This window comes from Hevea brasiliensis, chromosome 13 (assembly GCF_030052815.1).
Source record: "Hevea brasiliensis isolate MT/VB/25A 57/8 chromosome 13, ASM3005281v1, whole genome shotgun sequence".
In the NCBI taxonomy this organism is placed as follows: Eukaryota; Viridiplantae; Streptophyta; class Magnoliopsida; order Malpighiales; family Euphorbiaceae; genus Hevea; species Hevea brasiliensis.
This window is the reverse complement of record NC_079505.1, coordinates 78,333,892-78,351,184: the sequence shown is the minus strand read 5'-3', so window position 1 is coordinate 78,351,184 and position 17,293 is coordinate 78,333,892. Positions and strand designations below refer to the sequence as shown.

At 36.7% G+C, this 17,293-nt stretch overlaps 1 protein-coding gene across 2 annotated transcripts; it reads right to left on the bottom strand.

The window, feature by feature from the left end:
• Positions 1 to 987: 987 nt before the first annotated feature.
• LOC110646326 (nuclear matrix constituent protein 1) lies at positions 988 to 9,019 on the bottom strand. 2 transcript variants are annotated; one of them, XM_021799728.2, is made up of 8 exons: positions 8,376 to 9,019; positions 7,352 to 7,561; positions 5,491 to 5,744; positions 5,123 to 5,393; positions 4,947 to 5,030; positions 2,537 to 4,560; positions 1,556 to 1,769; positions 988 to 1,424 (listed from the first exon to the last, which is right to left on the bottom strand). In XM_021799728.2, exons 1-8 carry the CDS (start codon positions 8,709 to 8,711, stop codon positions 1,230 to 1,232), a joined length of 3,588 nt encoding a protein of 1,195 aa, XP_021655420.2. In that variant the 5' UTR covers positions 8,712 to 9,019; the 3' UTR covers positions 988 to 1,229. The 2 variants fall into 2 exon arrangements, with proteins under 2 accessions (XP_021655420.2, XP_057988307.1); XM_058132324.1 differs by lacking the exon at positions 8,376 to 9,019 and having other exon boundaries at positions 5,491 to 5,749; positions 7,352 to 7,487.
• Positions 9,020 to 17,293: the final 8,274 nt, after the last annotated feature.

Genomic DNA, 17,293 nt, shown 5'->3' with positions numbered 1-17,293 from the left:
GGAGATTGAGAAGCCATTTGAGCCTTGTCATTCAACCCTACTAGCAGGACATCGAAAGGTTGCTGAGCCTTGGAGACCTTAAGGCGCTTGTTACTGTTTGGAATGCTGGGTTCCTTGGTGCCTTTGAAGGGCTTCTTGTTTCAATAGTAGAGGCCACACTCTCTCTCTTCTAGACGCTAAAGACCGACTGTGAGTTTTGCAGACACTCACCTCTGCAAGCTTCGGTCTACAGCAAGAGTTTGTTGTGAGATGGACTTTTGAGCCTAGTTTATGTTCAAGCTAGAAGTATTTGGGCCTTAAATTTTTTTTTTTTGTTTCCTTCTTTTCGGTTATCTTGGATTTGCTCTGTTGGTGTACATTTCGACTCTGAGCCTTGTGATGAATTTCTTTGTGTAAAAAAAAAAAAAAAAGGAGTATAACATGAATTTAGCATTTTTCTCACTCATCAATTTAATATGATGCTGGAAACTAATGAAATCGAAAAATTATTATTAGTAAACAAAACCTAAACCACAAATTGTGGCAGAATTTAGGAGTTCATTACGGACAAACCAGCTTTTCAGTTTAGGGGTGTGATGAAAATAGCAGGTACCAATTACTGAGGGGATCTAAGTTACCCAAGTATCATCATGATGCTTCAGTTTGTTATGGATATGCTGTAGAGACTTGACATGGATCTTTCCTTACCTTGTGATTTGACAGTTGCAGTTAAAAAAAAAAAAACAAAACGAAAATTATGAAACCTTCTTCAAGATTGAATTTGAACAAGCTTCATTTGGATGCTCAATCACCAGCTTTGTGAGAACAACAGGAAACAGAAGCAGCTCATACACCAATTTTTTTGTTTTAAATTGTCCCACTAATTGTATTTTATTTTCCAGGAGCAATCTCCCACCATTTAATGCAGATACTCTTTCTAAGGAGAGGGGAGAAAGAAGAAAACTCTCTTCCTCGACATGCAGAGGGGGTGTGGGTAGATAGCAAGAGTGATTCTTAAGATAAATGTTCCTAACATTGCTCATCCTGCCTCTCCATGTCGCATATGATAGGAAAAAGATTATGTTGATTCCACCATGGTACCTGGTACAGACTACATAAATGGTGGATGGATACAGGAATTGCTGAATGAGTTCATCGGAAATGCAACATGACCTATACTAACTAAAATGTGCAGATCACAGTTGATCTGATCCAATTAGACAGTAAAGACACAAAACATAAGTCATCCATCATGTAGTAAAAAAGGTCCAGATCTTTTTCCCTATGGAAACTTCGCCAGGATGCTCCAACTCATCATCAACATCATAGTCCTCTTCATCCTCCTCATGGATTGTGCTGCCATTCTCATCTTCATCCCCATATTCTGTAGTACCATTTACTTCCTCACTCAACTCCATAATCTCAATAGATTTTGATATGTCAGCCTGGTCATCAATGGTTGTTGAATCAAAATGTAATACAATAATTATGGGAGAAAGAAATTAGAGCAAAATACATTCAACTAAAAATCATAACCATATAAATTGTCATGTCTAGCAAAGAACTAGAACGTTACCCTGACTGCCCTATCCTGTGAGAACTCCACATTTTTTAGTGTTGTGACCTTCAATGCATCTGTAGACTTGCCAGTCTCACTAGCAACTCCAAGTGACGATGCAAGCGCAGTTTCAGGTTTTCGTGTTGGTTCAACAGAAGCACCGCCATCAGCTTCTTTCTCCCCTGTCTTGGTCAAGCCAGAAAATGCTTCATTGGCAGAGGGTGCCCCAGCACTGATGAACCCAAAAAAAAAAAAGAAAAAAAAATCAGAAATGCCTTTCTTCCTTGATGTCACCAATATCCAACATGAATCACACTTATCAGGCTATTGTTTACAAACTAACGTGCAAATACTACAATGGCTATCTTAAATTAAATAAAGGTGTTAAAGCTTTCATGGTAAGTGTCATAGTACTATATCATTCTCATTCAAAAAACTAAGGCTAAAATAGGGAGGATGTAGTGGAATTGCACATAATCAACAATGCAATAAAATAAGAAATGAGATAGAACAGAATCCTGCGTTCGGCTGCATAAATGCAAAATTACTATAATGACAATTTTCATTCCCATATTTATTTTATTTTGTAGAAAACATAAAAGAGGTGATGATGGTAGCTGCAATGGTGACAATAATGATGAGTGGCAGTGTTAATAGTGATGATAAAAACAATGGAATCGCAATGGTGGTGACAGAATAATGATGGTGGGTGGGAGTTGGTAGACCTGGTAGAGGCAGTAATAGTATTCATGTTATTGGCAGTGAAGGATCTGGGCATTTGATGTTAGTGAAGGTAATAAGCATAATTATTGGAATTATTAGATTATACGAGTTTTCATGTGCAATAGGTATTACATGACTTAAAACAATGATTTGATCATATTACATAATGAGATGAGATGCCATTCTATCATAATCAAGCAAATTAATAACCTTAATGGAATCTTGCTTGCATTACGACAATTATCAAGCCATATCAAGCATAGCCCAAGATCTTACGTCCTGTGTCGCCTAAGATTGTAGCGCTTTTGCCCTGGAGTAATTGCTGAAGCCACCATTTGTCGCCTCTTCCTGCGACCACCAGTTGTTACACTCTCGGAACATCCTTCACTATCACCAGCATCCTGCTCAGTTTCAGTTGGTGCACGTTCCCGCTTCCTGGCAATGTTGCTGGCTGGCTTCTCTATACTTTCATCAATGTTTTGATAAATATCATTAGACTGTACCTTTTTTGCATAATGTTCAGGTCCTTCTGAGCTTTTCTCAAGAAACAGCTTTGCATCTTCAACGACTGCTTTAACTGAACGTGTTCTACTTATTCCACCCTTGCGTCTCCTCCCAGGTTTACTTCGACTACTCTTCAGCTCAGATTGTTCAGCATCCTCTACCTTACTGTCCATATTACCGTGATCATCAACAGACATGGAATATCCATCTGCCTTTCCTTTAATGGCATCAAAATGAAGCTGCTCAAATTCATCTCCAGCAACACTACCTCTAGCTGCTTTACTGGCAAGCATACCAAATCCATCAGTCTTTTCTTCTGCCAAAATTGGAACTGAAACATGCTCTTTCTTTTTAGTAGGTGATATGCTAAAAATCTTCGAAGTGCATTTACGGAACCAAGACATGCGCTCTTGAGAATTGGAATATCCCAAATCATGTTCACTAGGAGATCTGTTGACATTCATAACAACAGTAACATCCACATCATCTTGATCATTCCTCAAAATTTCATCCGCTTGCCTTTGAAGGGGAAGGATCCTCCTGTCTTCCATGTCAGGAGGCAGAAGATCAGAAAGTATAAACTCACTAGTAATGTCTACACAGTTCTTGCAGCTCTTATGCTTCTCAACAAATGTAAGGAAGAGATTTCTGTCCCTGATAACCTGTTCCCGTTGGTCCCGTAGCTTATTGCTAAGCATCACAAGCTCATCAATGTCTTTTTGCATTCCAATTTGCTGTCCCTCTAGCTTCTCCTTGTTTTTAGCAACTTCTTGCTTTTCTTTTTCTATTTTATGCTTTTCAGCGCGTATTTCTTCCAATTCCTTATGAGCAACTTCTTTTAAGTAACTTATATCCTTACGTTCTCTCTCCCTCTGCTCATCAAATAACCTCTCCCTTTCTCGCATGGCTTTCTCCATTGCCTCCCGCCTACTCACCAGATTAGCCTCAAAATTGCTTCTCTGTGATTCAAAGTTTCGCACCATTTGATCATGCTCCATTTCAGCATTTTCGGATAAAACAAGCTGCTCACGCTTCTTTCTCACTTCAAATGATTCTTTTTCAAGTCTAACAGCCTCCAACTCCCTCTGAATGTACTCCTTCATTGCATTTTCGTCTTTCTTCAGCCTTTCCTGTTCATTGCACTGCAACTTCACAAAATGCTTCCTCTCTTCAATAATTTTGTTTAGCTCCTTACTAAGTTGAGTTCTTTTCCCTTCCAGCACTTCCCACTCCTTCTCAAACTTATCTCTGTCCTCTTTCAAATCTTCGCTTTCTTTTAAAAGGAATTCCTCATGACGCCTGCACTTCTCCAATTCCTGTTTCAATTCTGCCTGCAACCGGAGGTGCTCTAACCTCTCATTACTAGTTATTTTAAGATTTTCACTCTTTTCACCAATCTGCAATTCCTGCTGAGCAATTTCAGACCTTATCTTCTCACAGTCATCTTTGAGAACTTGCAAGCTCTCTTTATCAGAAAGCAATTTTTGATGATCAAGGTCCAACTTTTTCTGCTCAGCCTTCATAGACTTTTCTTTATCCTTCAAACCTTTTGTTTTTACATCAAGGTCCTTTTCTTTCTCCTTCACTCTCTCCAACTTCCTATCCAAAGCTTGTTCTCGTTTCCTCAATTTTTCCTCCCTATGAAGAATTTCAACTTCACGTTGCCCTAATACCTCGACCTTGCTTCTCAATTCATCATCAAGATCCTTCCTCTTATCCTCTAGTTCTAACTCAAGCTCTTGCGTTTTAGTATCCAGAGAAGCCCGATGCTCATCAACAAGCTGCTGAACTTCCACCTGTATAAGATACAAAAGATATAAGATTGTCAGCTAAATACTTATGCGCTAAATAATCATAAACTAAAATCAAGGCAGTTAAAAAGAATGATGCCCAACATCCCACCATTTCAACCATGTCCACTAACTAATCATAATAAAACAACACTCACCTTGACTAATCAGTAATCACTACAACAGACATTCGGCTAAAAATCTTTTTCAATATCACATAAACATCAATATTTTTTTCTTGAAATAACACATGAAAATAATAAATTCTCAAAAATATTATGGCAGATCACCGCAAGTATACAACTCATATAACTTCAAGTGTCAACCCCATTCAATCCATTCCTCACAACAGAAACATTATAATTGTATAAAGTTTAAGTTTTAAGACTTACTTTTTCTCTAGCACTAAGATTTTCTTCCAAGGCAAGTAAGTCATTCTCCTTCCTCTCCAGGATGCTTCTCATAGAGTCAGCTTTCTAGAAAAAGAAATTAAAAGATAACAAATAAGCTTAAAAAAAATGAAAGAAAAACAGCTTAAATAAGATAATCAGCTAGACAAGAAGTAAACCTTCTCCTTTGCAGTCAAATCTGAGAGTCGATTATTTATATCATCTTCCTTTTCCTTCAACTTTGCAAAAGATAAATCAATCTTCTTTTCAGTCTCCTCTAGATCCCTGTTTTTCTGCTCAAGAATCTTGTCATTTTCATTTGCCTTTTCCTCTCTGTGGTTGAGAGTTCTTCGAAGGTCAAATAATCTCTCTTCATCTTTCTGTAGTTTCCTCTCCCACTCAAGTAAATCTTCTCTTTGTTTGTAGAAAGTTGCCTCGTGTGCTTCTCTCCTAAGAGTAATCAATCACAGATATTAGCATTCTGAGTGACATGCTCCATAGCTATTGCAAGCAAATACAATCATTTCACTTGAAGCATAGAGTATACTCAGTATTTAAAGAGAGACACTCCCTCTGAAGCACACTTTCACGAGCTTCCAACTCTTGCAATTTCACATCCAACTCTGAATTCTTTCTGTTGATTTCAGCAAGCTTGGCTTCAGCAACACGCATCTTTTCTTCCACCTCCACAGATTTTTCTTCCATCCCAACAGCTAAAGCTTTTGCATCAGCCAACTTTGAATCAGAAGCATGCTTGATCCGTGCACGCTCCTCTTGCAAGTCACAGAAAGCCTTTTCAAACTACACTTGGATTTTGAATAACCAATATCAAAAAAGAATAAATAAATGAAAAGTTCCACTGCAGAGAGTAAGCAAAGGATATAAAAAGTAAATACTAACACAAATATCAGGAAAGATTCAAAGGGAACCGCCTGCAAGGATGGCCACATCTCATGTTATTGCTGTGAAGTGTGAATGCAGTGAAAAGCATTTTGTTCAAGATAACTAAACAGGGCAACAAAATTTTAGATTGTTCAGACCTCTTCAACACTGCATAAATCTCTACAAATGCAAGAATTAATGACACATAATTGTAATCGTAATTCAGGATGATCAATGCTTCATGCCAATTGATTAGATGTGCCACAAAGATCAGCAATGTATAACCACCAAACTCAATAGCCACACAAAAATTTAGCTAATATGCATTTTCCCTGCTTTGATATGGATATTCGCATCAAGTAGCACCAGTTGGTAACTCTAAAGATGGATGAGAACTTATCGAGAGAGGAACAACACCTACATTTTTTTAACCAAAAATGTTTCTCAATAGCACAAAACAGGAAAGGAGACACAATCGTGGCCAATAGAAAGTATACAGCAAAGGGGTTAGAAGAAAAAAAACAGAGCACGAGAAAAAAGAACAAAAATGGGAAGAAAAACTGTTGTAAAAAAATTGTATTTTCCCAATTATCTATGCTGTCATCATAGGGAATGATGCTGAAAACGTTTCTATAGAAACCCAACATTGGCATTTAGCATGAACCAAGGCAATAAAACAGGAAGCAATCTCATATCCAAGATCATGGGCACCAACCCAACATCTCAACATTTTTTTTCCCTTGCATTACTCTATCGGTTTAAGTTTTTATTTGAATTCAATACAAGGAATGAGAAGAGATGTCTTAAGAAACATCTATAAAAATCATAAAATAAGATTTCACAAACACTACAAGGAAGTGAGGAACTCACACTTGTGCAGACTATAAAAGGCAGTAGAGAATTTCCCAAACATTAACAGCAATTATGCTAAGATTTCTCAACAGCAGCCCAAGCGCTTTAGATAAAGTTTTCAGAAAATTACAAAATTGACAAAGGATGATCCAAAATTAGCCAAAAGTTTAAAAACCAATTCGTTGAGACGAATTTGGGAAGTAAAATCCCAACCTTTTAAGCAAATAAGGATTCGGTCATTTATTAAATAGCAGGCCATATATAATAAGACAGAATGTTCAGAATTTTTTTCAGTCACTGAAAAACCAAGCAATCATTAGACAAAGTTAAAATATAAAATCTTTTCTGTAAAAATAAAAGGTACCAGTATGTTAAAAACATAATGTAGAGTTCAAGGGTGCAAAGGAAAACAGAAAATACATCTAAGATATGGCTTAAGAGTACATAAGCTGAGGAGGGCTTCAAGAGCAAGCCCAGCAGTCAAACACAATAAGGTGAGATAAAATTCGCACCCGATGGTCTGGTATTATTTTCTATTTGTTTTCTTTTATCCTTCTTTTTGCTACATTCTTCTTTTTCTCTCCAATTTTCACAAACCAAGCACAACATATATGAAAATTAGATAACAAGTAACAAGAAGCCTAAAAACAGAGGGAGAATAACAAGAAGCATACACCAGCCACACACTGCCTCTCAGTGCTTAAAGCTTTTCTTAAATTTCCCTCCCTCTTCTCAGCTTCAGAGAATGCAATTCTATGTGCTGACTGCTCACGCCTAAGGATCTCCTGAGTTTCTGCTAATGCTTGCCTTAGTTCTTCATATTTCAAATTCCACTCTTTCTTCTCAATAAGGAGAAGCCCCATATTATATTGGTAATCAAAAAGCTGTGCCAAAAAAAAGAAAAGAAGCGTAAATATGCAACTGAGTTTCACAAATTTAAATTCTAAACTTTAGACCAATACTCAAGATCATACCTCATTGTAACATATAAGAAAAGTATAAAGCATAAAAGATAAGAGATCAAAAGATTTTCAATTGATTTCTCACTTGAAAAATGGTTACTTTAGGCTCAGTTTTCTTTCTGGAAAAATATAATTAGCATCGGTAAAGAAGGGGATTAAGAGGGTAAAGAATCACTTCTCTCCTGCCACAAATGAATTAAAAAACTACAAGATATGTACACATAAACAGCTAGGTAATGTTTGGTGCCCATTGTACCCATTGCCCAACATGGACCAAGATTAACTTAATACCATAAAAGAAACAGAGAGCTTTAAATTAGAGGAAGAAAGAGAAGCCAACAAACAAGAGGGGCAAAATTAAGAATTCAATAACATTACACTAGAGCAACAACCTAATTAGTAAACCAAATTCAATCGTTAAATCATATCCATATCCTTTTATAAACAATATCAATAAGCACACGTATTTTTGTGACCCAGACTCCAAACTCTTCTAAATAATACTAACAATAAAAACCAACTTCACAAATGATGGAAAAATTAATAGCGTTAAAAAAGAATTAAAATATACTCCCTTCATTTGTAAAAAACATGCAGACAACACAAAAGTCAAGTCGACATATTTGAGAAATTTCGAACCTACATGTAATTCAAAACAAAATGCAAAATTAAACGACACGCATAATGCATTCTCCCAAAGACCCCATTTCCAAAATGCATCAATTAAAAGGCAAACCTCCTTTTCAAGCCTCGAGGCCTTCTCAAGAAGCGCCTGACGGTCCTTTCTCTCCATGACCACTTCATCTAATAGACCCGCTTCCTTAAACCGCTTCCAATCACCCATATCTTCACTATCCAACTCCGCACCATTACCACTCAGCGAACCCAACGGCGGTGGAAGCGGCGGCGGCGGCAGCGGCGGTGGCATTGATCCATCAGTAAACGCTACCTCTTTACCCTTACCTCCAATCTTCAGGTTAGTCGAAGCCACATTTACGGCACCGCTCTTACGCACCTCGCTTCGAGGAGTTAATGTAATCGCTGGCGACTGCCTCCTCTGCGGTGTGAACATAACGCAATCCGAATAAAAGAATCGAAAGACGATAAAATTCAATCTTCGATTGCAAACGCAAAGAACTGAACCTGAACCCTAATTGCGGCGCTTCCGTGTAATGTGGTCCAACGGAAGTACGCCGATCAACGGAGTTTATGAGGGGAAATTGAAACCTTAGAATTTGAAAGCTTGTTTGGATGGGTGTGAAGGACGGGGAAAGAAGGATAAGTGAGAGAGTTGGGGTAATCGGTGATGTGTGAGAGAAGGGGCTACGCTTTGGATGAGAGGAAGTGGAAGGAAGGAAATTAAGAGGGAAATGTAAATGAGCGAATTCATTTTCTTTCTATTTTGTAACTAAACAGTAAAAATTCATTTTTTTTTTCCCTTCCTTTTTTCCCTTTTATGTCTTTTTTGTTTTCAAAGACAGAGTACCAACTGTAATTATATTATTTATAAAATAAATATTACTTTATTAATTTTTTTATAATTATTTTATTAAAATTAAAATCATTCCTAAATAATATATAATAAATATAAAATGCATCTATTTTGTAAATAATTGTCATGAATTTATAAGTTCTAATATAATGATAAATAAAGTAAAGCATAAATAAAATAAATTGAAAAACTAATCATAGAAAATATTTTTTATTTTTATTTATATACTGTATAAATTATTTATTATTTTATTTAAATAAAATAATTTAATATATATTTTTATATCTTAAAATTAATTGATATATACCAGTAAAATCATAAACAAAATATAAAATAAACACGTATGCTATATGATAATTTTTAAAGTGTCATCATTACAATTCTTAGACTTTAAATATAAGAAGTATTTTCTAAATAAATTTTTAAATTGTATAAATAATTTTTATTAAATAATTATTTAAATATGTATTATATAATTTTGAAAAAAATAATTCACCCTTTTTCTAATCTAATAAGAATTTTCATTTATAAATTAATAATTTTTAAAGATGTATGATATGGTAAGCAGATTTTATAATATCTGAAATTATAAATTTTAAAATTTTAAAATTCTTAAAAGATGTTGAAAAATAATTTTAGATAACTATTTTTTATAATATAAGATTTTAGTATTTTATATTTAAAAACATTTAAATAAAAAGTTATTATTTACTATGATAAACTAATTTTTTATATAAAAATTACTACTTTTATTTATTTTATTTGAATTTTGAACAGTAATTTATGAAAATAATTTAATAATCTCATTTTTATAAAAGCATATTAGGGATTAACTAAATTATCCTTTATCTTACATAATTAATCTAATTTATTAATTTTCAAAAATTATATAAATATTTATTATATTTAGTAGAGATAAAAGGTAAAATTAGAAAAAAAAAAAGTTAATATCTTTAGTGTTCCAAATGTCACATATAATTTTAAACAAAAGAGAAAAAATTTAAATGCGCTATATAAAAATGAACTGATAAAATATAAAAATAGAGATTAAAAAATATATTATGTCCTATGGCATTTTTTTAAGCACCATTGTTAAATTAGATATCACACTCTTAAAAATGAAAGGTTTAATTTATATATACATATATATTTAAAAGTTTAAAATAAAAAATTTTACTTATGAGTTAATTTTATCATTATTTTTTAATGTTATCTTTCATAGCACTGTCATCCTTTTATTTCAAGCATACTGAAATGTTATCAACTTACCAATAACTGGTTGAATTAGTAATGAATTTTACTTGTAAAGTTAAGGGTCATTAAATCATATTTATTGAGAAAGCTTTATTTGAATGTCACTCCCAATTTAGGATACTATCTAATTAAATAAATAAACCTCTCTTCTCTCCTCCTGACATCTCTCTAAGTCTTATTCCCTCCCGATATGCCTCTCTCAAACTCCCACTGTCATCGAACTATATATATATATATATATATATATATATATATATATATATATATATATATATATATATTTGGTCTTGATATAGTACGACCCATTAAAATAATATAACTTAAAATATTATTTATAAATTTAATATGAAAATAATATAATTTTCTTTAAATGTATTTAAAGAAAATTATTTTATAAATATATGGGCTTGATATAGTACGACCCATTAAAATAATATAACTTAAAAAATTATTTACAAATTTAATATGAATTTATATATATATATTTGGTCTTGATATAGTATAACCCATTAAAATAATATAACTTAAAAAATTATTTACAAATTTAATATGAATATAAAACCATTTATAAAATAGTATTTATTTAAGAAAATACCTATTAAAAAGGTAGTTTCATTGTAAGGTATTTAATAAAGAAAATATCACTTAAAAACACAGTTTTAAGTGTTATTAGTGCATTATATTGTGTCACGACAAATAGAGAAATTTGTGTTATATCAACACACCACATTACATTAGTGAGTGCACTTCAGAGCAGTAAGACTCATTCTCAGTCTACATGGAAGATGTGGACTCCCAGTCACTACTAGAGTGTCACTCCTCAACACTAGATTTCTCCAGTATGAGCACGCGGTCATTGGAACTTGTCTAACCACTATCCACGCTGGAAGTGTAGTGTTGAGATTCTTCTCAAATTATAATCTCTCACTACGAGATCCTCATCTCTGCACTGCACTAAAGGTACAAGTCCAGCTCATAAGAGCAGAATAGGTGACATCATCTATGATGGCCACCTTGCATCATCAGATTATTTACAAACTATAAGACCATAAGGTAGATCTGTCACAGCCTTTTGTTTCAAATGATACTTTGCTTGTCCTAGCAGACACTGAGACTACTCCAACAATAGTCCAGATACCTAGGCAACTGCCTAGAAGTGAGCTTGAACAACTCATTCCAAAGACCTGGTTAAACAACTATGAAAGGCTCCATGCAACCTCACAGTCGATCCAAATCACTAAATCTTCCTTCAGAATAAATACTGATGGAACGGTACAAACTACCTTCCAACCACCCAGGTATTCCACTGGATCTCTGCCTGTGTTTCAGACAATGATGGTCCAACTATTAGAAAAGGAGCAAAAACACTATCCTATCGCGGCAATAACACCTGACAACCACTATGTTTATCCCATGAGGATAGATAGTCATTGTCCTTGGGATCTCCCAGGATCTGGCATATGGGACTCAGATTGTGATTGTTGTGATAATTATTGGGAACATGAGTACGATCATCCTCTGTCATATAAGAATTGGAAGAAACTTACTAAGAAGTCTAGAGCTTATTGCAAACCTCCTCAGACTCTCAAGGAAGATTATCCTGACAATAACTCACGGATAGGCATCCAAGAGGAAACTAAGTAAAGGAAGCCCTTTCCAATTTACGAACTTGCTTTGGAGATCATCAGGAAAGAAGAAGCACGACAGCCTTCTCTTCCTCCTCTACCTCTTGTACTGCCATTGGTGCTGCCATGCATGATGTTTTCTCCTGTCTCATATGAAGCAGATTTTCCCCCGCTAACTCAACAGACAGATTAGCAGGCCAAGATCTCCACAAGACCTTTCATCCACTCAACTAAAGTTGATGCTGAAGGTCAAATGACCCCAATCACTCAAGTTGAAGAAAGTTCTAAACTAGCAAACAAAGAATGCGGTAGTTTAAAACAAGACGCTGCAACGAATTGATTCTAAGATTGATCAAGTTCTCACAAGAACTCAGCACATTGATCAAAAGGTAAATTCCTTCACTGCATTTGCTCAGAATATGCATAGGGAACTACAAGGGAAGATTATGTAGCTTGACAGGGATCTTAAGTCCCTGATACAGCAAAGAAGATTTGGTATAGAGTTTTCCCAAAAGGAAGCTAATATCAGAAGACTAAAGCAGCAATTGGCTCAGGTTGAAGTAGACCTTCACATACCAACATAAGCACTTGCTTCTTACAGCCCTTTTTCTACTATAAGCTCACAAAATCCTTTCCTACCAATATCTGAACCTGTTTATTCTCCTTTTGGCCCTTTTAACTACTCCTATGATCCTACTCTTACAACATATAACCCATCTCCTTTATTCCAAAAACTAATACCTCCTCCAGCACCTACCAGATATGAGCCAAGAAGTCCATCTTCCTCTAATCAATCCCAAACCACCAAAAGAAAGATTAACAAAGGCAAAGAAAAAATGCATCCTGAACCACCATCTCAACATATGATATTTGTCCCTTTTGATTCAGAAGATAACTCTTCTCATGATGAAGATGAATTTTCCAGTGATGATAGTGAATCTGGAAGAATGGATATTATGACATTGCTCATGGTTGATCTTCCGCCAACCTCATCTCAGATTGGTCCTTCTCCGACTATGGATTCTACTAGTGGCACTACAGGCCCTACAGGGCCTCCCTAAGCCCAAGACCCACATGTAGAAATACTTGAAGACAATCCAATATTGGATTTTGGTCTTCCAGGAGCCCAACAGCAGTCTAGGCCTAGCTCAAGCCCATGGTTCACTTTAGATGATATACCTCCATCCAAATGGAGAGACCACATTGCAGAATTCAAAGCCTGGCTAGATGTCCAAATGCTTCAAGAAGGTGCTGACTCCCATACTGTTCTTAGGAAATTTATATCTCGAACCATTGGAACACTTCAATATTGGTTTGCCTCCCTTGGAGAATACCACAAAGCCCAATTCTGCCACTTAAATATCTTACAAGCAATCAATGCCATCTTCACTGAATTCCTTGGAGACGCCTCTCTGTATAACAAACAGCTACGTCAAGAATTCTTTAACATGCATTATTGTTCTTTAAAGAAGACAGACATAGAAAGGCATTACCAACGCATGGTCCAGCGCTACTATCTACTGAATGGCTATAATGACATAAACCTGTGGCATACTTATATTGCCTTTCTCCCAGAAGCATTGCAACCAGAGCTACATCACAGCATTGTTGCCACCGCAGAGCTATAAATGCCATAACCATTGGAGAAATACACCAGATGACACTGGCTTGTCTGGACAAAATGTGTGAGCAACAGAAATTATTCAAAGACATTATTGATAATAGCAAGACTTTGATGAATATCTGCCAGAAGTCCCACCTTGACATCAAGTGCAAGGAGAAGAACTATGAATGCAAGCCAAAGAAGAAAAGTCATTATAAGAAATATCCTGGTTCTTCGGGGTCCAAGCCTCCTTTCAAACATTGAAAGGGAAAGAAGCCAGTTAGATACTTAAAAAAAAGAAGAATGGGCACGAAGAAGTCTGATCGTTGTTACATTTGTGGGAACAAAGGACATTATGAAAAAAACTGTCCCAAGAACCCAAATAATGCTGTTAAGCTTCTACAACATATACAACAGGCTTCTCATATCTCTTTGGAGCATGATGACATTGAATCCTTATTCTCAGAATAAGATGAGCCCGATGCAGAAACTATCTTCGCTCTTGGTGAAGATGATGAATTTGACCAAGCCCAGTCACTATCTTCAGAAAGCTTAGAGTTTGACTCTGAAGCCCATTACCCATTCTACCTAGCCCAAAATATCCAATCCTCTCAATCTACCTACAGCCCAGACACTATTCCTATCCCTCTGGTCCCATTGCACATCATGCCCAGCAAATATGAGCGGCCCATAAGTGTTATTGGGTTTTTTTATACTGGAGCCCATAAGAGTATGATGAACCCGGCCATACTCCCTCCAGAATATTGGGTTCCGCACACAGAGTATTTCAAAGCAGCTGATGGGAACATCTTCAAGACTAACCTGATTACCAAGCAACCCATTGGTATTCAGTTTTCCCCACCTGCATCATTTAGACCAAGATCATTGGATCAGATCTCCCTGATAAAGACTTGCTGATTGGATTTGATTTGTACCAGCAAGTAAAACATTTGAAGATTTTACCAAAGGGATTGAAATACAAAAGAAGCTTCCAACCTTTCAGCTCTGTTCCTAAACTATACTCCTCAACAGATGCCTCAGTAGAGTTCCAAGAACACAAAGAACTTCTCTTGAAATCTTGTGCAGATTCTCATGCACAGTTCCAGCACCATCACCCCTTATGGAAAAACCCAAAGTTCTTTGTCCATCTTCCATTTAAGCTGAATGAAGACATAAACCCAACCAAGGCATCACACTCGGGAATTAACCCAACAGATTTAGCTCTAGCCCAAGAGGAATGTAAACAGTTACTTCAACAAGGCCTCATAGAGCCCATATCCTCTCCATGGGCTTGCTAAGCCTTTTATGTGGGAAAAAATCTGAAAAGCTGAGGGGCAAAAAGAGGCTTGTGATTGACTATAAGCCTCTTAACCATTTCCTACAAGATGACAAGTTTCCTTTACCCAAACCTGAAACCCTATTTACCCAACTTCATGAAGCCCACATCTTTTCAAAGTTTGACCTTAAAGCTGGTTTCTGGCAACTGAGTATCAAACCTTCAGACAGGCCCAAAACAACATTCTGCATTCCCACAGCCCAATACCAATGGACCGTTCTCCCATTCGGTCTAAAGACAACTCCTTCTATTTTTCAAAAGGCCATGACAAAAATATTCGAGCCCATACTCTACAGTGCCCTCATCTATATTGATTACATCCTCATGTTCTCAAAATATGTCACCACTCATACTGTAACACCCTAGGCAAATCCCACATCGACAAAACACGGGAGATATGCTGGGTTTATAAGTTGTTGGTTCGTAACTCCTAGTGACGCGTTTTAAAACCGTGAGGGCTTCAGCCCAGAGCGGACAATATCACTAGTGGGCCGGGCCATTACATTTGTGGTATCAGAGCGGCTCCGCGTGCAACCTTGAGCGATGGTGGGGCAAACCTCAGCGAGGACACTGAGTCCCATAAGGGGGGTGGATTGTAACACCCTAGGCAAATCTCACATCGGCAAAACACGGGAGAGATGCTGGGTTTATAAGTTGGTGGTTCGTAACCCCTAGTGGGCCGGGCCATTACATTTGTGGTATCACAAATGTAATGGCCCAGCCCACTAGTGATATTGTCCGCTCTGGGCTAAAGCCCTCACGGTTTTAAAACGCGTCACTAGGGGTTACGAACCACCAACTTATAAACCCAGCATCTCTCCCGTGATTTGTCGATGTGGGATTTGCCTAGGGTGTTACACATACAGCACTGTTAACAACTTTCCAATATATAGTGGACTCTCATGGCATCATGCTGTCTAAAAAGAAAAGTTCTTTGGCACGGACTAACATTAATTTCCTTGGAATGAAGTGCAAATATGAGAAAAATCAGCCAGGACCCCACATTGCAGAAAAATTGCTAAAATTCCTTGATAATAATATGTCAATAAAGCAGATACAGCAATTCCTAGGCATTTTCAACTACATCAGAAAGTTTATTCCTCATGTCGCCACTCACACCTGCAAGCTTTCAAAAATGCTCAGAAAAACTGTACCACCTTAGGGAAAAGAACAAACAGAAGCAATCAAAGCTCTTAAAGCAGTGGCCTCAAATCCGCCACTACTAAAGATTCTTAGCGCAGGACATCGCACTCTCTAGACTGATGCCAGTGACACCTACTAGGGTGCTGTCCTTATTGAAGAAATCCAAGGAGAATAATACATCTGTGGACATGCTAGTGGTGAATTCCCAAAGCCACAAAAGCATTATCACTCGGTGTATAAAGAAATCATGGCTGTCAAGAACGGGATTAAAAAGTTTGAATTTCATCTCATTGGACACCACTTCACTGTAGTCATGGACAGCTCATCTTTCCCGAAGATCCTATACTTCAAGAACAAGTCACTCCCAGAGCCACAACTGTGAGGTTAAAGGACTAGTTCGCTAAGTATAAATTTATAGTCCAGCACATAAAGGGAAAACATAACTTAATTCTAGAACTCCATCTCATCAAATCACATTTTTCATTTCCCTTAATTTTTATGGCTTCCTCATCCTCTCCAAACACTCCTGGTTTTCTCATCCCCACACCAGATAGTTTCCCACCTGGTTGTTCTCTTAACCAACCCATCCCAAAAATAGCTCAATTCGCAAAGGACTACATGTTCCATTACCTGAGTGCTAGGAATACCTTGAGGGGATTACTCCCCTCTTCCTCCCTCTTTATTCCTGAAAATCCCTTCTTAATATGCTTCAGCATTCATCCTGATAAAGACCTTATTCTCGAATAACTATGGCTCCTATGGTGTATGGTTACTTTATACTCTACGGGTATAGAGTTTCCCTTATTGGCACTTCATTAGCATACTCTCAACAACACAAACAGGACCCTCCTGTTTAGATTCCTTGAATAGTTTAAGCCCATCTCTGCATGGCAAAACAGCCTCAAACGGCTCATAGAGGTCCATGGAATCGAAGAAAGGCCCATCAGAACTCAGCCCACTATCCAGACAATGTTTATCACGCATAGGGCCTTCTCCAAAAGGCCTGATGGACTCCTTTGGTCCCAGAACTCTGAGTACGAATGGAGGATCTACGATGGCTCAATCTTGGAAAAAGACACTATAGGACCACTAAGAAGACAGCTGGCAGAGCATCTCTGTGAAATAAATAGCTATTAATCCCTGGCTCTTCCATATGTGAACTGTAAGTCCCTTGGACCCATTCGGACCTTTGAAAATGAAC

What these genes read in the sequence shown, in the direction of transcription:
- LOC110646326 (XM_021799728.2), bottom strand. Translation starts at nt 8,711, where the DNA reads ATGTTCACACCGCAGAGGAGGCAGTCGCCAGCGATTACATTAACTCCT. An exon ending in ATTTGACTGCAAAGGAGAAG is followed by an intron (nt 5,031 to 5,122) that starts GTTTACTTCTTG and finishes TTCTTTTTCTAG; the next exon opens with AAAGCTGACTCTATGAGAAG. An exon ending in CACAGGATAGGGCAGTCAGG is followed by an intron (nt 1,425 to 1,555) that starts GTAACGTTCTAG and finishes ATTGATGACCAG; the next exon opens with GCTGACATATCAAAATCTAT.